We start from the raw sequence: 21,265 nt of genomic DNA on the forward strand, positions 1-21,265 counted from the left end.
AACGGTCCACGGACCGGGGGTTGTGGACCCTGAATTAGAAGACCTCCAAGGGCCCTTCCAGCTGTTGCTAATTGCAGCATCGGTCTCCAAAAGATTAGTCAGGCTGTGGGTTTCACCTCAATGCACCTCAGGTACCGACACATCATGGACCTATGTCTGCTTGTTATTGTGGGAAGAAAAATCAGGTCCTGTTCCAAGCTAGGAGAAAGATGCTGGAAATAAAATGTAGGCCGCATGGAAAGAAGGTCTCTTGTTCATTTGGATGCCAGAAACATGACAGAAGCATGTTTTTGGGGTGGCTGACAAAATGGCTGAGTGAATGGATGGATCTTTATGGGGTTCTGGGATTTAGTGATTGAGAAGCTCCAGGGGGTTGTGCAATGTAGCGAGCCTTTGGTCTTTTACTATTCCAATGGTGGTGGGTTAATTCTATACAATATGCCCTAAAGGTGATATCCTGTCCTTAGAATTTGGGTGGGTGGGTGTTGGAAAATAAATTCTTAATCCCATCCACTCTGGGGGAGCAGGCCTGGATTTCTTAATGGGCAAAAAAAATCCATCTCTAAAAACTTTGGGGTTCTGCTTGAAACTGTTGGGGCTGCTTTTCACCTTTAATAATTTTTTTCCCATTTCTCCTTTGGGGAAATAGTCTGCCCCTTGATATTTCATTCTCTCTGATGGAGGAGGCTTCCGACATTATCAATGACTTAAGTGCTCTTCGAAAGCACATCTAGTACTGACCACAAGTCAACAGGAAGTATATTTTAAAATGACCTGCCCTGGGGTAAGGGGTGATGACAGTTCCTTAGAAAATAAAACTGCAAGCAACCAAAGAGTTTACTATAGGTCGTATTGCATGCTTGTGTTGTTTATAAATGGATTAATAATAAATGTCAACTAGACCAGCAATAGTATCTGCCACAATAAGAACAGGACTACCGCTCTCGCATTCCCATCTTTGCTTATTCGGCCACGCGGCCTTGATAGCCACGCGGCCTTGATAGGCCCCACCCCCATTCCCGTTTTCCCGAGAGCGCCCGCGCGCGCTTTTTCCTAAGAAGGGTGTCACCTTCCCGTCGTTCCCCTCCCCTAACTCGCTCCGCCCCTCCCACCGCCTTTAGATACACAGAAACACACACAAACACCCCCCCAGCGCGCGGTCTCCCATTGGCCGGCCGCCTCACGTGCTCTTGGTGCCGCTTGTTTTCCTTTCTCGCCGCCCGGCGACGACAGTTTCAGCCGGGCGGCTGTAACCGGTTTAGGCCGGGGAGAGGCTGAGGCGTCAACTGAACAACTGCGCCGCGCCCCCCCGTTTTTTTTCCCCCTCCTCGCGACTGCCGCTGACGTTTAAAGCCGCCCTCCTCCCTGCTGCTGCGGGGTGGTTGTGCCCGAGGGAGGAAGCGAGAGCCAACTGGTGCTTTGCCGCATCCGCCCGGCTTCCATCCGCAGTTCTCGCCCTCCCCTGCCGGCACAGGTTAGTCCCGGTCTTCGGGCGGTGGCGGCAGCGAAACGAGGGGGGAAAGACGAACAGGAGCCCGCGTGAAGGGCCGAGAGTGGGGGGAAGGAAAAGAAGCTCCTCGTGTACCGTAAAGGGCTCTGCCGCCTCTTCCTTTGTCGACATCTCGGGACCCTTTTGCATCCCCCTCAGCTGGCTGTTAACGGTACATAATGGAGCTCTTTCCTCCCTCAGCAATGGGGTGCTATTCTTGGGCGGAAGAGATCACCGGGTCGGGGACGGATGGGTTTATCCCCATTGTTTTTCACTCGTGATCTACCGGTTACCCAAAAGAGCCACTGGCAAGAATTGTCGGGGTTACTGGGCGCTTGTTTGTAAGGAGACACTTTTACTGAATAAAGCACAATTTACTAGTTGCAAGCTTAAGACAAGATGGCCAGACAAGATGTGATGACTCTTCGTGTTCTTGACAATCTGACATTGTAGGATGATTAGTTAGCTATATTTCATTCAGACCCCAAACAGTTCTGGAGAATTCAGACTTATGACAAATCCCGGATTCAAATCGATTTCAGGAAACCTAAAACGATGCCAATTTATATGACAACTACACTAAAGTGAACTGCCCAACTTGGCTAAAGAGCTATGCACAATGAAGGGTAAGACAGTGATGCACATGTTAGTTATCACAGTCTTTGTATGAACTGGGGAAACCACTCTAAGCAGACATGTGTTCTGGAAAGAAAAAAAATGAAATAAACAACACATTTAGGAGGAAATAGCACAAGTAGAATTTGATACTGGCACACAAAGCAATTAAATAAGCAGCTTGTGAGTATTGTGGGTAGATTAATAGATTACAGCACGCTATTCAGTTTACTTGAGAGAAAGGCAAATTCTGAGAGTAATAGTTTAATGGGACAAAGATGAGTTCAGAGAAGGGCAGAAAAAATGGTATTTCCACACATGATTTACTTTATGATATTTTAATGCTTAATAAAACTATATTTTGGAAACTTCTGCCACTATATTGACGGGGTGGGTGGGGTTTACTTAGTTTTGCAGGTTGTGTGCACAGTGCTACTCCTTCAAGGTCAGTGTTAAATTAGTCTTAACCTTTGGAGCAATTTAAGATAGTGTGTCCCTATGTGAGTGTGTTTTGGTTTTACTCAAGTGTACTTCTTGGTTTTGTGAAAACACAGTGCTCCTAAAACTGGAGACTTAGACTAGTTAAAAGATGAGGATTTGTTAAAAATGAGGCTATTGTACCTTTGATTCTGGATTCATATTTTTTGAAGAAGCTGTGGACTTATAAGTCCAGTAACAGAGAGAAGTTTAGTAGCAGAAATTTAAAAATATTTCTTCTGGGAAAGGAAAAAACTGTCAGATAGGAAGGAAAGCTCAAGGCTAGCTGTTTCTTTGCAGTGACTTCAGCTTGTGACTTCAGCTGTTGATAGAAAAAGATGAAAAAGTCCAGATGGATAAATGGCATTCCTCTGGGCCTAACCCCCACCCCCCTTTGTTAATAACAGATTCCAGGGAGGAAAAGCCAGGATTTCTTAAAGTGCCTATTGCTCTGATAACAAAAGAAACTGCTTATGAAGAGTTTATGGCTGTGACAACTTTATTCAGACATTTATTTGCTGTAGCCATTGGCAATTGTATGCCAAACCCATACATACAATAGTCATTATTTTGAAAAATGGAAAAGTCGAGGAAATGTGTGGATAATCTTAGTTGGAAAATGATATCTTTGGCTTCTTTTGAACATTGTTATTTTGAGTTTGCTGTTGAAATTCTTGTATAGTACAAGATGAGAGGGGGATATTAAAAGCATCCTACTTTTCTCCAATTGGCCTTTTTCACAATTAGTGTCTAATGCCAGATTCCTTGTAGCAGTCAAGCGTAGAGTTGAGTAATATCTGATTTGAACCACAAGTTTCAATGTGAAAATTTGCCATGATTGAGTCAACTTCGATATCAAAATAATTGTTGCAAATAAATAAAAAACAGCCTGCATTTCCACAATATGCTTTACTCATGGTTAACTTAACTGTGGTTTATCTAAATCAATTTTCTAGGTTTCTGCAATATGCTGTAGTATATGAACATATGTATAGTTGGCATAACATGCTGAGCTACAATGTAGTGGTTTGGTATGTAACTCAGTGCCATGTGACAGTAACCTTGATATGTCAGAAGGAAGGCAAAGATGGATTAATTGTCCATGACATACAACTTCTCAATAAAAATTAATAGCCTACATGTAAATTTCTACATATTTTTGGCACCTGAAAATCTAAAAGAAAACTAGTTTTTAAATTGGATTGAGTGATGGCTTATTCAGTCAAGGTTATTCAGATATTTTAATTTAACCTATTTAGCCACCAACCATCTTTATTAAGTTCTAGTCATTTCATACATACAGGATACAGTTAATTGTTTTTAATATGTGGTAAGTGTATATAGCCATTTACAATCAGGAAAGACAAAGCCCTTTTATGATGGCTAGTGCTACAGACAAAATCCTTGGTTTAATTCTAGGCTATAGAGATTTCAGGACAGCTATTAAGAGTTGAGCAGTTGTCTGCTCTCGTAGAAGAAAAAACAAAAAATGAAAGTTGGTTGGATTGTTTGTACTTTGCAAAGCAAATGGAAAATGATACCAAATCCTCATGAAAAATTATTAAATTCATATGCTTTCTCATTCTCCCAAGTGACTCTGAGTGGCTTACAATAATATAAAAGCATAAATGTAAAAACATTAAAATCAAGATTAAGTTTAACAACAATTAAAGGTTAAATCTTATGGTACGGATGCTCAATCAACCACCTTCAGCATAACCATCCCTCCTTTGAAGGCGCCAGGCCAACCAGAGCCAGATTTTAAGGCTCTTCTGGAAGACCAGAAAGGTAGAGGCAGACCTTGCTTTAGGAGACAAGATGTTTCAGAGAGTGAAACATGATAGAGAAGGCTCTTCTTCTTGATCCCATTTGTCATTGAATTGGAAGGATCAGTCAACGATGCCTATATAAAGTTTTAAATTACTGCACTTGCCATGATGTATCCATATAGACAAGATCAGAAGATCTACATTTTAAAGGTTTTGCTGCATGTAGAATCTTGCTTCACTGAGACAACTGATATGGAACAACTGTCTGGGAAGAATGGAATTATATTAATGCTCACAAAGTTTTCACTACTAGTTTGACTATCAGATTATACTAAGCCTTAAATAGCTTTCAAAATGAAAGCATCAAAAGATGACTTAGAAATTCTTTCATGAATGAGATCCTGTGTTAAAGATGAACATGTTTTCTCTGAATTATAGGGAAAATAATTGTAATTTTTTAAGTAACCAGGTTTTTAAAAAAATACAGTATTGCACATAAATCTAGACTAAAATTGAACTTATTCTTTTTGTTGGTCCAGTAAATAGCAAGTATTTACTTTTTTATGTAATTGAAATATATTGCCAAAAAACCTAAAACAGTTTACAATTAGTGATACAGTCCCTATCTTATAATATAAAAGATCACATGTGGAAAAAAATGGAATTTCATTTTTTTTTCAGTAATACAATGTAACTTACAATATATTCTTAAGTAATCTTGTGTAAAGAGCAGGGCTATGGTGACGTGGACTATTGAGGGAACAACATTCTGATATAAAATATTTTAAAAAGTCAAGTCTCTGATGGTTAATGTCTGGCGGTAAACTTTACACATACACACAGACATAAATTCTTCATGCCAAAAATATGTAAGGTGTGTGTGTGTGTGTGTGTGTGTGTGTGTGTATGTGTGTGTGTGGGGGGGTATGTGGACCTTCCTTTACTAGCCTGTCCATAATATCTGTCTATCATTTGTGATTTGAGCTGCTTTAGAAACACTAATGAAAGAAGAACTTGTTCTTTCTGTTTATTGCTGCTTTCATATTATAGCTGAGTCTGATCACTTTTTTCCATAACAATTTGAAATGGTTGTTGGAAATCATCTTTAACTTGCCAGGAAACATCCTGTGACCTCTGAAATCTCATTTGAGACAGATTTCCTTACCTAAGCAGAGAAACAGAATGACCACCAGAGAGCAAAAATTCAGAGCAGGAGCAATTTTTGACCTACTGTCAGCTTTCCTATTGAATTTCCTTGTGGGAAGTTGGCAGTGAGCATCCGAAATCTCCCTCCCTCCTTCCCTCCCACTTCCCTTCTTTTCCCTTCTTTTCTTCCCGCTCTTTCTTTTCCTTCCTCTCCCTTTTTTTGTCCTCCTCCCTCCCTTCTTTCCTTCCGCCCCAGAGACAATTAAGTTATTGGTGCTGGGTGGAGCACCAGGTAATTGTGTGAGTGGCTAGGAAGCTGTCAAAGAACATGGAAAATGAGGATCACTGGACTGCAACAGTGCAGTGGCAGCAGCGCTGAAGAAGCAGTAACCCATTAGAAGTGAAGCAATCACAACTTTTCCAAATTTCATTCTCTGAGTCCCAGTATTCTGTAAGCCCATTTGAGGTACCTTGGTTGAAGAAATTTGGCTTTCTGCTTTAACATTTTGCCCACTTAAAGATTACAGACATAAGGGATTTAGTAATATGTAGATAATGGACAGTGTCTTTGTTATTAAAGCCTTCAGTTGTCATCCTGATTAACTATGATAAACCATACTTTACTTTCTTTACCTAATTACTTTTGCTTAAATTTCAATTCAACCTGCTCTTTTCTAGCCTTAAGCCAAGCAGCCATACAGGTACCATATTTTTCAGAGTATAAGACGCACCAAGTTTTTGAAGAGGTAATTTTTTAAAAAGTTTTTGCACTCTGCAGACCTCCCAAACCCTCTGCATGCCTCCTTTCTTTGTAAAAAAAACGGGGCATGCAGAGAGTTTGAGAGGTCTGCAAAGTGCTCCTGGGGGCTGGGGGGGCAAAAACGAGCAGAAGCAGCCCATTTTTCATGGAAACGTCCCCATTTTTTGCCAAAAAAAGGGCGTGCATAGCCTTTAGGACGCTTGCAGTGTGCTCCTGTGAGCTGGGGGGGGGGGCAAGTAAACAACCGCCTGATTTTTGCTCTTCACAGCCCCCAGGAGCACTTTGCAGGCCTCCCAAACCCTCTGCACGTCCATTTTTTTGAAGGGGCGGGGTTTCTGGAGGCCAAAAATGCTGTATTCAGTGTACAAGATACACCCAGATTTTCGCCCTCTTTTTTGGGGGGAAAAGGTGCGTTTTATACTCTGAAAAAATACGGTAATCCTTGACATACAACAATTTGTTTAGTGACCATTCAAAGTTACAGCAGCTCTGAATAAAGTGACTTATGACAATGTTTCACATTTATTACTGTTGCATTATTCCTATGGTTGGGGAGATCAAAATTCAGGTGCTTGCAACTGGCATTATTTATGACAGTTGCAGTATCCCAGGGTCATGCGATTACCTTTTGTGACCTTCTGACAAGTCAAGTCAGTGGGGAAGTCAGATTCATTTAACAACTGTGTTACTAACTTAATAACTGCAGTAATTCTATTTAACAACTGTGGTAAGAAAAGTCATTAAAATGGGGCATAAATCACCTAACTGTCTTGCATAGCAATGGAAATTTTGGCTCAATGGTGGTCATGTCAACGATTTCCTGTAGTTGCTGCTGTAGATTTCATGGGGCATCTGATGGTGTGCTGCATTTCTTTTCTTGTTAAAGACAATGTATCCTAAGTACATGGTTGTTTATTGTTATCAAAGTATGACTATCTCTGTTGTAAACATGACAGAGACTTAAGTCAATAGAATTCAAATAACTCACAAATGGATTTTCCTTAGCTAAGCTATGTAAGGTGATTGTATCTCATACAATTGTAACATTATTGATCCTTTATTAATTCACAGTAGTTATTAATTTGGTCAGTAGTTTATTAATTTCTAATCCATATCAGAAAAAATGTTTTTTCTAACAGGTTATTCACATGCTTTCATTGCATTTCATGCAAAGTCATTGCTTACTGTGTATTCCACAAAGATGAAATGCATATTATGACATGTTCTACTGGCTTTCTGCAATGCTCAAAGCTGAAGGTCTGTAAATTCTGCATTGCAGATTAAAGCAAACTATGAGAAGAAGAAGCATATACAGACAAGAGAATGTCCACAGGAAAAAGAATTTTTGCAGTAATAGATGCTTTAGTTACTATTACATTAAATATTTTATATTGGGTTAGGATTTGACTGTAAATAATATACTTGAATGTTGGTATATAGTTTATTCTATGTGGGGCTTTCACACTGATAGATCTATATAAGTTGCAAGTTTGTTAATATATCTATTTCCCAAAAGAATGAAATATTTGAAGACTGCTGTGCAATAATGTAAAGGAGATTGTGATTTAAAGTAATGGTTTGTCAGAGCTTATCCCATATACTGGATACCCAACTTCCTGGTCCTTTGAATATGCAGTATATCCTGAGCATAAAGAAGTCTGTAAAGTCTCCGTCCAAGACTGTGTTAGCTATTCATATAGAAGAGAAAGAGCTTCGTTTGACTCTTGATGTCAGTAAATTAATGGATCGAGCCAGGAATATTGACTGTTCATCTTGGGCTTATTAATAATGAAATTAAAGAATCAAACAATTTAATTCTAAATAAATTAGATTCATGGTGTCTTAAGTCCTAATGTAGTTGTTTTGGTTTTAGTTTAACCTACTGTATGAATGATTGAATTTAGGTATGTTAGATGTGATTTAGTCAGTAAATTGTGGTGAAACTGATTTCATACCGTTGGTTTATATTTCATGTAAATTATGGTGAAACTATGATTTACATGAAATATAAACCAACAGTATGAAACATATAGTTCAGTTGTAATTTCAGCCATTATGGTTTGTAAATAACGTATGGTTTAACATCATGAATGAACCAGATCACTATGACTTGTTCAATAAATCTTGATTAAAACAAACGAGAACATAGTATATTATGTGAAGTAAACATCTGTACCAGTCAGAAGAGGCTTGATTAATATATGCCATCAAGTCAGTATAGGTAGTCCTCAACATACAACCATTTGTTTAGTGATTGTTCAAAGTTACAATAGTACTGGACATGACTATTTTTCACACGACTGTTGCACCATCTTCATATGATCCATAATTATGATGATTGCAGTGTCCCTGGGTCAATGGCTCACCTTTTGCAACTTTCTAACAAGCAAAGTCAACGAGTAAGTAACCTGGTTCGTAAGTGAATCTGGCTTCCCCATTGACTTTGCTTGTCAGAAGGTTGCAAAAAGGGTTCACATAACCCTGGGGCACTGCAATGGTCATAAATATGAACCAGTTGTGAAGTATCTGAATTTTGATCATAGGGATGCTGCAATGGTAACTGTGAAAAACGCTTCATTGGGAAAAGGTGGACATAGCTTCAATTTGTGCACTACTCCACAGTCTTGAAAAAATAGTTGGCTTTTAAATAGTATATGTTTCATTTGAAGAATTAATCAATTCTGTATGATATTTCAATTTGGTTTCATAGAACCTCATCTCTAGTTTGCTAATAGTTATTATCAATTTGGCAGATTGCAGAACTGCTTCCCTCCCCTTCAGAGAAATTTAACATTTGGCTTTGCTTTGATGTACACTAAATAACATTTTTTCCCTTTAAAATTCAAAGTACATGACTTACCCACTACACCATTTTTACCCTGTTTTTATTATTTTGGCTTGTATTGTAATTTTAATCCGGGTTTTTTCTTGAAAGAATGTGTGCAGATAAATAAAATAATAACATGATGGTTTCTTCTTTTTCTCAACAGATTACTACACTCTTTGAAAATAATTGAAGATGGCACTTTGTCAGGTTACCTTTGAAATAAGAGGAATATCTCCACCAGGTACAAAGTAGTTTTTAGTGCAGACTTGCAATAGAATTGAAAGTTAAGTTTCTAAGTAACAAATTATATTCAGGCAGTTGTAGATGGGATTTTTGGAAATTTTCATTTGTTACATTTTGTAGGTATGCTTGGCATTTAATGAGTATATACTGTATGTAAAAACTTATTTTTAATAACCCAAGATAAGTTTCCTTAGTTCAAGCATATTGTTTCCAAATATTATGCCCTCTCAAATATTTCTATGATTATGTCTTGTAAGTATATGAAAACTTGAATTTCTATATTTACTCTTCAGACCAGTTTACCAGCTACATTTCTTGCTTGTACTATCATTCTGTGTCCATGATGGCAAACCTATGACAAGTGTGCCACAAGTGGCATGCAGAGCCTTCTCTGTGGGCATGGGAGCCATCGCACCAACTCACCTCTATCGAGCATGCGTGCACGCTTCCCGCTGGCCAGCTGATTTTCAGGTCTCTGCCATGCATAGGCAGGGAGTGGGGTGCATGCAGGAGGGACGGGGGGGGAGCACAGGGGGGTTGCAGTGGTCCCCCCCGTGGCCCGTGTCTGCTCCCAGGAGGCAGCAGGGAGGCCTACTAGGCCTAAAACGGGGCACCGGGGTGGGGTGGGAGTGTCACACATGCACGGAGGGTGTTGCACGCGCAGTACATTATGTATATATGTTGTCTAATTGTGTAACTGATCCCTTTCAAAACTTCCTAAGATAGCATATCCAGAAATATTTTATAACAAATCCCCTAGCGCAGCGGTTCTCAACCTGTGGGTCGCGACCCCTTTGGGGGTTGAATGACCCTTTCACAGGGGTTGCCTAAGACCATTGGAAAACACATATTTTCGATGGTCTTAGGAACGACATAGACTGAGCTTAAAACTACAGCTCCCGACAGCCCCTTCTGAGCCAGGAAAAGAAAGACTGGATGTCAGCTGGCTGCTCCTGCTCAGCAAAGCTTCTGATATGCTTTGGGAGAGCTGCTCTAAGCCACAAGCACTGAGCGGTCGCCCCTCCTTTCCTAGAAAGGGAGCCTCGTTTGGTCACGGTAGCCCCTGATGGCCTGGCGAAGATCTCAGGTGAGAAGAGCGAACAGTGAAGGGAGCGGAGCTGGGAACTATTCCATTGATCTGCTGGGCTTTCTTTGGCCAAGGCAGGAAGGAGAAGCAGCCCACCTCTCTTGGGAGGCGTGTTAGCTACTTCGCCCTGCTCGGTGAGGGGCAAGCCGGATTGGCGACAGCTGTTTGGCACGGCCTTTTTTTTTTTTTTACACCTCCGCCATATTACGGAATATCCCATGCCGAGCAGCCGAGGGAAGCATTTTCACTGCTTTCCCTTCAGGCTGCCCCGGCAACCGAGAGGGAAGAGCAACTGTTGTGGTGGCAAGGGGGTCGTGCCAGCTTCCCCCTTTGAGGTTCTTGGGCCAGGCAGCGGGTTTTAACTTCAAACTAGGGAAGTGAGGCTCGGGCTGCAGCCCACTGAGTCTCAAAGGAGGCATCCTCGCACTTTGCTTAGTTTGCTGCATGAATTTAACCTGTAACTTTGCATGATGTTCGAGTATGGGCTTTGAATCCAGTTGGGTCAGTGCCCTAATTCATATTCAGTTAATTATTGCTTTTCTATCCCCTCTTCCTTCTGGAAGTTTAGAATGCCAGGCCTGGGGATCGCCATTCAAATAACAACCTCTGAGGAAGATAACATAGCAATAGCAGTTAGACTTATATACCGCTTCATAGGGCTTTCAGCCCTCTCTAAGCGGTTTACAGAGTCAGCATATCGCCCCCACAGTCTGGGTCCTCATTTTACCCACCTCGGAAGGATGGAAGGCTGAGTTAACCTTGAGCCGGTGAGATTAGAACCGCTGAACTGCAGATAACAGTCAGCTGTAGTGGCCTTCAGTACTGCACCCTAACCACTGCACCACCTCGGCTCCCTGAGTGTTAACATGAGTGTTAACAGCCCCAAGTCAGCCACTTTTGGTCTCTTCAGCCCAAGCCATAATCAGTATTAATTCTTGCCTTAGCCCTGTATTCATACATTGCACTAGCGATGAATCAAACTACTGTTAGGTTCGTGGCAAACTGAATTATAAACTATATAATTTGTTATGTAGTCATGTACTATGGTGGCTAAGTACACTGTGAGCCATAATGATTTTGATACTGGCTGAACTCATTCAAAATGTTGGTGACAATAGAATTATTATTACATGGAAGAGATTTTGCAATTGTTTGTGATGAGTTTAAAAAGGATAGCCTTCTAAGCTTATAAAGAAATTTCCAGAAAGCCTTCTGACTTTCTTCTAGTTACATACGTTTAGTTTATACAGTATGTGAGTGACCTGTGAAAAGGGCCAGTTACATCTGTTGATGCTATGCAGCTGAAGTTCAACTCCTCTTGAATTTGAGTGGTTTCATTATCCAGAAGTCATAAAATTCTTCACAGTGGGCCTTTCAGACTTTTTATGGAAATCGTCTTTTCTGTCTTTAATCAGATGCAATGACGTGGCAAAATATCTCAATTTGATTGTTGGATTTTTCACTGTGTAGATGCAAATGTGAACTCTTACTAGTGGTTGGACTCAAAATGGGTCTTTAATTATGTTCAATTTATAATAATGAAAATACATCCTACATATCAGATATTTACATTACAATTCATAACAGTAGCAAAATTACAATTATGAAGTAGCAACGAAAATAATTTTATGGTTGGGGGTCACCACAACATGAGGAACTGTATTAAAGGGTCGTGGCATTGGGAAGGTTGAGAACCACTGCCCTAGCATCTAGCAAGTTGTGGATGCCTTAGAGGCAACTGATTTTTTTTTAGCCTAGAACATATGAGCTTTAAATGTTTTTACAGAACATACTGATGTTCATAGTATTAAAAAAAACCCACTCTTGTGCTCTCAAGTGCAATAGCCATATAATGCCAATACATGCACCAGTAATCCTAATGTATCTCAGTATAATCTTTACAGCAAAATTCAGACAAAATTATAAATTTTCTGTTTTGCTGTGTGCGCTTTTAGTGCTATTATTTATTTAAGATGGGATGTGAATTAGGTATGTGCAAATGGTGCAGAACACAGTTCAAAAAGCTTCTTCAATAATCTGGAAAGTGCTTTGAATTTGAAATAATGTTTTAAACTGAAAACAGAACTGGTTTGTGTGCAAAACACTTAAGTGCACTTCCAAAATAACAATAATTTAAAATGATAGGAAACAGCTATTTTGTGTGGAAACAGGGCATTTCAAAATAATGTTTTAAAGTAGTTGTACTTTGGACGTAATGATTATATGGAGAAGGAAAAAACAACTATATTATAGTGTTTAAAATAAAACAAATATGAATTTAGTTAAAAATGTAATAACTCTGAAATTCAATCATTAAGCTTATTTAGATCAGATATCAGTACAGGTTGTATCATTTTGCTTCAGTGTATATTATTTGTTATTTGCGTTAGTTTGAATACTCAATATTTAAACATTTATCATTTATTTTCTGATACTTCTTTTCTAGGAGAGGTTTTAGGTATATGTGGAAGCTGTTATTCTCTAGGAAACTGGAATCCACAAAGTGCAGTAATCCTTCACCCAGAAGATGAGGCTGGTGATACGTAAGTTCTTTTCAGTAGTACATTAAAACCCAATAATAACTGTAACAGTAGTCTGTATTTGATTGTGTCATTTATTTCACTTGTATCAAATTCCATTGTTCTTAGCTGATTTGACATGCCTAAAAGTTAAGGATTATTTGATTGATTATTACATTTATTTCCCATCTTTTTTATACTTCAAGGCAGCATATATGATGCCACCATCTCCTGTTTTTCCCACAGTTAACACCTTGTGAGAAGGGTTTGCCCAGAGACACATAAGTTTGTTTTCATACTTAAAGAAGGACAAGACTGAGAATTCATGGTTTCTAGTTCAGCACCTTACTTACTACAACAAATTGGGCCTCATATGTATTTATTGCATTTGTATCCACCTTTTCTGTATGAGTGCTCAGGTGTTACACATGGGGGTCTCTCTCTCTCATTTTATTCCCCAGTAGATTCATTGGACTGAAATAACCTGGTAGATACATTGGATTGAAACAACCTGGTAGATACATTGGACTGAAAAAAATGTAAGTGGCCCAAAGTCACTATCTATAGTCAAGTGAAGACCTGAACTCTCCAGATTTCAGTCCAGTTCTTTGACTACAATCACTAATCTGACAGCAAAACATAGTTGTGTGGCCAAAGTATTTAATTGGCTTGTTTGATGTCCTCAGTATTCATTAGGGGCACAACCACAGAATGCCTAAGGTTTAAAAACAGATTTCCCCGGATCCATTTTTATAACACATATTAAATTTCTAAGTACACCTCTCTGTTATCTTTATTATAAATTGAAATTTCACATGTCTGCAACTAATTTTGGAAAGTGGAACCCAGAATGGAAAATAACATGAGACTTCTTCCCCATCCCCACTTGTTTGTAATTACTAAGAAATAACAGAAGTAGGTACAAAGGAAGGAAAGAATTACAATATGCTTACATTAACTATGCCAGCGGCTGGAAGGTGTAAAAAGGGATACCTTTGATGGAATAAGGTGAAATGTTTCCCATGGCCCACACATTTCCTTAGCCCTATACTAAAGGACCATGCTGATGGGAGAACAGTTGTTCAGTCTACTATGGATTAGTAGGACATCCCAAGTAATCATTATATTACTAAAAAGCACATCTTTTCAATGTGGTCTTACTGTTAATTTCATATTTTCTTTTTCTTTTCTTTTACTGTTAATTTCATATTTTCTTTCTTTTTCTATTGTCCTCATTTTACCTAACTAGCTTGCATAATTGGGGAAGTAAGAAATGCTGTTTTGCAAAAATTTGAACTTTCTGATTAATTTCAGCATGGAATGTTTTTTCTCTCAGTCCAACTGAGTGGAGATATTCTGCTCATTTACTTAGATGTGATTATATTATAATAAATTGTATTATAGCCTGGTTGGTCGTAGGCATTCATCAGCCCAGTTAATACAACATTGGGGTAGTTGTTAAATACTGTTAAAGCAGTATTATTATCATAAATGAAACCTTTGAATAAGTTGCATTCCGATAAGGTTAATCTCTAATTGAGAAATACATTCTAGTTGGCAATTGATGCACAATTGCACGTTCTCTTTTTTTAAAATTTTCTCTACACCTTTCAATGCAGTATAATAGCCTGCTTGGGAAAATACGTTGTTTTTTCTAAGAATGAGTCATTTTCAGAGGACTTTTGAAATGGATCCAAGAGTTATATTATATATTGACCTTTGTTAGTTTATATTTGAGTAAAAATATTGTGAAAGTCAAGATTGTTACCTGGGTAATTTTTTCACATGCATTAGATTTCATGTTTCTTTTTAAAATGTAAACAGCTGTTTATTTGTTTGTTTTCACTGTTTAGGAGCTTTACTAGAACATGCAAGCAACTTAAATGCCTCTTTTAAAAGATCCTGAACAATGTGCTAGGGTACTGGGATAATTTTTATGTTCTGTTTAACCTATAGAGGTAATTAAAAGCTATGATCTCTACTATTAAAGGAAAAGGGAATAGAAAGGTTTTTAAATCTCATTGTGCATGCATGTGTATATACACTTACACAGTCAGTGATTTTTATGTGTTGTTATTTAACTTTCCTGTATTTTTTTTAAAAAAATATTTTTCTGCAGTCTGCTGTGGAAAGCTACAGTTGATCTTCCCAGTGGAAAGAATATTACATATCGATATTTTCAAGGAAGCTTCTTAGAACCCAAGGTACATATACATCAATGAACTTCAATTAAACATCTTGGCTATTTGATGGTAACGTGTTTAAAAATAAAGTAATGTACAGGCATTTCCAGACTTATGTAGCTATTCCAAAAATATTGTCTAATTCAATTTTTGAACAAGTCAGAATCGCACCATCTGTCCAAAAACTGAAGTATATTCATAGGAATCTGAGGTTGGAAGTTTGGTGGTGGATAATGAGGGACTTAATTGCTAATTAATTTTCACACCTTGAAAACTTTACATATGGCTTATGAAGACATTTGTTCCAAGTCAAATTTATATGTCAAGTCTTGCATAACTCTGGGAATGTCTGTACTTCATAGTCAGCTAATGAAATTCAAATATCCTGACAGCAGACTCTTTAAATCCACATTTTTTACACAAAAAGTATTTTAGATAAGCATAAAATCTGTATGGCAAAAGAAATGCCTGTATTTTTCTGTATAGATAGAAATGATAATTGATCCATTCTTCTCAATCCATGTACTTTGCTCCAAATAAATTCTTGTGATGAATGCAAAGACTTAGTATATTCTATGCTTTTCTTATTCAGTTGTTTTCTGTGTAGAGCATAAGTAGCCTAAGAAAAAATATCAAACTTAATGGTAACTTCAAAACACCTTGTTGCTGATAACTTAAATTTGAATATAAAGTATTAAATATGGCACTCACAACTTTTTTCAAAATAGAAAATAGAAATTCTGTTTGAAGGACATGCTAGAAGTAGATAATGACATAGAGAAGGCAGGAAATCCGTAAGTTAGAACTCTTGCCAAATCAATTCAGTATTGTCATAATTTTGTTAATCACTTACAATATAAATGATAAGATAACCAGTAAAATCATTTAAACATTGGTAGATCTAATGTAATAAGATATGCCCCCTTATAATACATGCAAACTTCACAGAATGTATTGGTAAGTGTGTTTCCTTTGAGTAGGTACTCTGTATCGTGCACGCTATAAGTACCGTGTGATGCAGAGGCTTCTGTGGTAAGTATACATTTTATGGAATAGCAGAGTAGAAACATACATAAAGAATCGGTAAAGGGCCATCATGAACCTGGTTGCCAACAAAAGTTTAACAATAGATGGAGTTGGTGGGAGATGATATATTGCAGTGCAGTATACGTTTCAGTGTGGGGGATACAGTACAAGCGAGATGAAAATAAAAGAGAGGGGATGAAAAAATAGAGTTTAGTGTGACTGCAATTCAATGAAAAATGAATGTATCCTGTGAATTGGATTAATGATAGGATAGTGCTTTTATAAACTATTTTTGCTGTATATCTATTTTTCCTGTGATCGTGGAGACAGCAGCCAGACTGGGTATGCTCTGTCCAGTAACCAATTGGACTGAGTCTACACTTATGATGTTATCGGGCCCTTGTGTCTCCTCCCCAGTTCAGACTCAGTCCAACCAGGACTGGCTGTGAGAATTGATCTCTCATCCAAATTTTAACTTTATAACCTTAATTGGTTATTTTTCCTTGAATTGATTTTTTCTTTGACCAAATTGGAGGAAAATTCAAAACTGCTTTCTGGCTACCTCTCTTCAGTCGTCTGACTGCCTGTGGCAACGAGTTCGCTCAGGAAGCCTGCCTTGCAGTCAGATCGGCCAGCTCACGAGCTACAGCTCCGGAGATGTTTCCCCACGGCACTCCTGGATTCTGGGCACTTGGAGGGACGCACGACTGGCCCTTTCGCGTGCAACGGTTCCAGGTGAGGTTTGTGGCCATTCAGTGGATCACCCGGCCACTAAGACAGTTGGTGGCCATTTTGCGGGTTGGAAAAGCCCGCGAAGATAGTGGTGGCCATTTTGAGGATTGGAAAAGCCTCAGAGAAAAAAAATCAGCCATTTTGGACAGTTTAAAAAAGGTGCGAACTCTGCAGCAGCCAATACGAGTGCCCAGCGACCCAGGATCACTCAGGTGGATCGGATCAGGAGCGCCTGGCCAGCAAACGGGTGAGACCATTGCCTATCTTTATTGTGATTTGGATTTATGTCGGGTGAGATGACGGACCAAGCTGTGGCTGCAGATAAAGGATTAGAGGAGGCAGGGCCATCTGGGGCAAAGAGCAGTAGGAAGAGGCAAGCCAAAGAGTCTCCTTCCTCAGGGGTAAGCCCCAAGGTCTCTAAAGTGACTACCAGGGCAGAAGAGCGCAGGCAGAAGGCTCTTGAGAAGGGGTTTCAAAGGGCCCAGAAACAGCAACAAATTCTAACTGCCCAGCGCTCTTCTCCTCCCCCCGAGGATCTTCAAGTGGCCTCCCCAGCTCCACCTGTCTTGTCTCCCATGGGCCCTTGCCTTTCTATGGCTGATTCAGATGGGGAACTGTCTTCTTCAGAGTCGTCCTCTTCTATAGAGCCTGACAACAGAGGCAATTTCTTTAATGTCCCTCTCAATAGGGAGCGCACCTTTGAACAGGCTTCTCTCCCAGTTGCGCATGGTTCTGGGGTTCCCCAAGCCATGTACACCTCTCTTACAGTTATGGCAACCATCATTGCTGAAACCATTAAGCAGGTCACGGCTGCTGGCCTACAACAGCACCCCCCAACCTGCTCCATCACATAGCCACAAGCATAAATCTTCTGCAATTGCTCAACAACCTGATCCCTCTGCTTCTACCTCTCAGGCTTCAGTTGATGGGGAGCAAGATAACCTGTGGGATTCAAACCTGTCTGACGATGAGGTGGTCACCCTGGATGCCCCTGCCTTTGCAGGATTATTCAAAACCAATTGCTTTAAGTCCCTTCTACTTAAAGCTGCTAACCTACCATCTTCTGCTTCAGCTTCTACTTCACAGGAGAAACCGACAGAACCAGCTACAACTGAAGGTCCCAGTACCCCATTCACCGAAACTACTGTGGAAAAGGAGGTGATCCCTGTTCCCAAGATCTTCCTGAACGTGATCCAGAAGCAGTGGGAGTCCCCGGGCACGGGTCCACAGCTAACCAACCTCGACAAATATCTCTACAACATTGAACTGGAACTCACCAAATTCTTCAAGACCCCCCCCCCCCCGGTGGACGCACCGGTTGCAGCCCTGTCATTCCCTACAGTGGTCTCTGGAGCCCCTGAGGAGGTCCTCAAGCCTGAGGAGAAAAGATCAGATCAAACCTTAGTAAAAAACCATCAGGTGGGGGCCTGGGCTTTTAGGGCCTCCACAGCCACTTCCTTTTTCTCTAGAGCGGCCCTAGTTTGGATTGAACAACTTCAGGAGCACATTGCTCCTACTGACACTAGATCACACAGGAACCACAACAAGATTAGGGCAGCCGTTGAATTTGTGGCTGATTCTTCCCTCAATGCTGCCAGGTTTGCTTCTAAAGCCATGGCTTCTTCGGTCACGGCCAAGCGTCTGCTTTGGCCAGACCCATTCAGATCTTTTGTTACCTGCATGACATCCTCCTGTTGTCCAGGTCATGCACCCAGGACCTGCGGGATGTACAAGACACCTTGCAGGTACTTCAGGAAGTGGGGCTCTCCATCAATCAAGAGAAAAGCCACCTGACCCCCACCTCTCGTCTAGTCCACTTGGGGGCTCTCATCAACTCCGGCCAGGGGAAAGTCTTCCTGTCTCAGGAGAGACAGCTCAGCCTCAGGGAATTAGCCTTAGAGATATGAAGGAAGTGGCAGGCCCCTGTTCTCCAGCTGTCTCTTGTTTCTCCATCGTTCCTTGGGCGCGGCTTCACAGCCGTTGCCTCCAATGGTTTTTTCTGCCATTCCAAAAGACCAACAGCAGTTGTTCCCCAGCAACAGTCAGGTTGACTCCAGAGGTCCTTCTCTCTCTGTATTGGTGGATCTCCCCAGCCATCTATCAGGGGTCTCTTTTCAGGGAACCTCCTCGCCTCGTAGTCACGACGGACGCGAGCCTGATGGGTTAAGGCGCTCATTTGGAGGATGAGATAGCTCAGGGTCTCTGGTCCAACTCCGACCTCTCCCACAGTATGAATTGGCTAGAATTGAGGGCCATCCACCTAGCTCTCCTTCAGTTCCAATATTCAGTTCACAACACACATGTGCTCATTTGGACAGGCAACACGACAGCCAAGGCTCATGTCAATCGCCAGGGGGGGACGAGAGTTGTTTCTCTCATGGAGTCCACCTTTCACCTAGGGATCTGGGTGGAATTCAACCTTCTCTCTCTCCACGCCGAACACATCTCGGGCTCCAACAACTCCAGGGCGGACTGGTTGAGCTATACAAGAATCGACCCTGCGGAGTAAACCCTCAACTGTCACATCTTCCGACAGCTGTCAACCAGGTACGGGGACCCGATCCTAGATCTCTTTGCAAAGGCATCCAACAAACAGTTGCCCAGGTATCTGCCTTGCTACACGACACCAGGCGTGGAAGGGACGAACGCCTTGAGGTGCAGGTGGACCCGCTGTCTCCTTTACGCCTCCCCCACTTCCCCCTGATACAGAGGGTCATTTGGAAAATGATAGAGGAGGCTGAGCTCATTCTGCTCGCACCCCATTGGCCGCGCCGGCCGTGGTTCACAGACCTCATCAACCTCTCAGTGGGGCCAGAGTGTTGTCTTCTCCTGATACGGTCTCTTTTTCATCAGGGTTCCATCCAACACCCCAACCTATCTTGGCTCCGCCTAACCACATGGAGGCTGAGCGGGAGGTCTTGAGGATGGCTAACCTTTCTGAGACTGTAATCCAAACCATTCAGGCTTTCCGACGCCCAGCCACTAATAGAATCTATGAATCAACGTGGCAGACTTTCAGCACGTGGTGCATCTCTAAAGTTGTCTCCCCTGGGGGCTTCGGTTTCCCAGATTTTGGAGTTCCTGCAACAGGTACTAAACAAAGGGTTTATGCCTAACACCTTGCGGAGGCAGGTTTCGGCTCTGTCCTCGGTTCTCTCTCTTCACTGAAATGAGCCTCTCTCCTTGCATCCTCATGTACAACGCTTCATTAAGGGTGCGTCTAACCTCTGCCCTTCTGTCATCCACCGCTTCCCCTCGTGGGATCTCACCAAGGTCATTGACTCCCTCACTGGACCACCCTTCGAGGCTCTCAGGTCGGCCTCCCTGCATCACCTCGCATTGAAGATAACCTTCCTGGTGGCTATCACGTCAGCATGATGCGTCTCAGAATTGGCAGCTCTTTCCATCCGTTCCAACCTGCGTACCTTTCACCCAGACTGTGTGGTCCTTCGGATTGATCCCACCTTTGCCCCAAATTTGGCCTTTCATCGGTCCCTGGACCTCACTCTACCGAACGTTTGCCCTAATCCCTCCCATAGGCTCGAGCGCAAATGGCACAGGTTAGACGTCAGAAGGGCTCTTAAAATCAGTATTGCAAAGACGGCTGTCCTCAGACGCACTGAGGCGCTCTCGTCTCTTTCCATCCCACAAATAAGGGGCTAAAGGCTTCGCCATCTATGGTGGGGTGCTGGATTTGATAGGCTATAACCAGGGCTTACATGGCAAACCACCTCTTCCCTCCATCTAACATCATGGCGCGTTCCACACGAAGCACGGCTACATCTGCAGCATGGACAAGGCAGGCCTCAGTGGAAGAGATCTGCAAGGCGGCCACCTGGGTGACCCTTAGTTCTTTTATCCGCCATTATAAGATGGACAGATACGCATTGGCGGATGCAGCTTTTGGACGGCGAGTCCTCCAGCAAGTTCTCCCTTCTTCAAGCTCTTAGCCCAGTCTCAGTCCCACCCATGGACAAGCCCAGCTCTGGTACGTCCCATGCATGACTGCTGACTCCTCCAACATTGGAGAATGGGGCATTGGTTCTTACCTGATACACCCCTACTCTAGGCAGGTGGAGACAGCGGTCATCCCCACCCTTGGTTCCTGGCCTAGTGAAAGTGGGCATTATGGTGCTAAGGGGAGAATTTTTTTTTTCCGGAGGATTGAAAGCAGTCAACTAACGCACAGCAGTCTACTTATCTCCTTCGTCACAAAGGCTGGAGGACACTCCCCCGAGGTGATGACATCACTTTGGTAAACTCAGTTCTATTGGTTACTGACTGAGTTAACCCATGCATGACCGCTGTCTCCACCTGCCTAGAGAAGAGGCGTATCAGGTAAGAATCAACTCAGCACCTGTTGGAGATCTGGGCCATCCAATCGGTTCCTCC

At 41.4% G+C, this 21,265-nt stretch overlaps 1 protein-coding gene across 3 annotated transcripts in view; it reads left to right on the forward strand.

Moving 5' to 3' along the window:
* The first annotated feature begins 1,223 nt into the window (after positions 1-1,223).
* The window catches only part of GPCPD1 (glycerophosphocholine phosphodiesterase 1), a 59,178-nt gene continuing 39,136 nt past the window's right edge, over positions 1,224-21,265 (forward strand). The window contains exons 1-4 of one of the 3 annotated variants that reach the window (XM_087716885.1): positions 1,224-1,474; positions 9,247-9,324; positions 12,860-12,956; positions 15,052-15,136. In XM_087716885.1, coding sequence (XP_087573011.1) covers positions 9,276-9,324; positions 12,860-12,956; positions 15,052-15,136 — 231 coding nt within the window. In that variant the 5' untranslated portion in view covers positions 1,224-1,474; positions 9,247-9,275. Of the gene's footprint in view, positions 1,475-1,517; positions 1,662-9,246; positions 9,325-12,859; positions 12,957-15,051; positions 15,137-21,265 lie in introns of those variants that run through there. The other 2 variants (XM_087716883.1, XM_087716884.1) reach the window with 2 other exon arrangements.

The sequence above is a fragment of the Thamnophis sirtalis genome, unplaced genomic scaffold, assembly GCF_051295495.1.
Source record: "Thamnophis sirtalis isolate CommonGarterSnake01/CBP01778 unplaced genomic scaffold, rThaSir2_p1.2 scaffold_5, whole genome shotgun sequence".
NCBI classification, from domain to species: domain Eukaryota; kingdom Metazoa; phylum Chordata; class Lepidosauria; order Squamata; family Natricidae; genus Thamnophis; species Thamnophis sirtalis.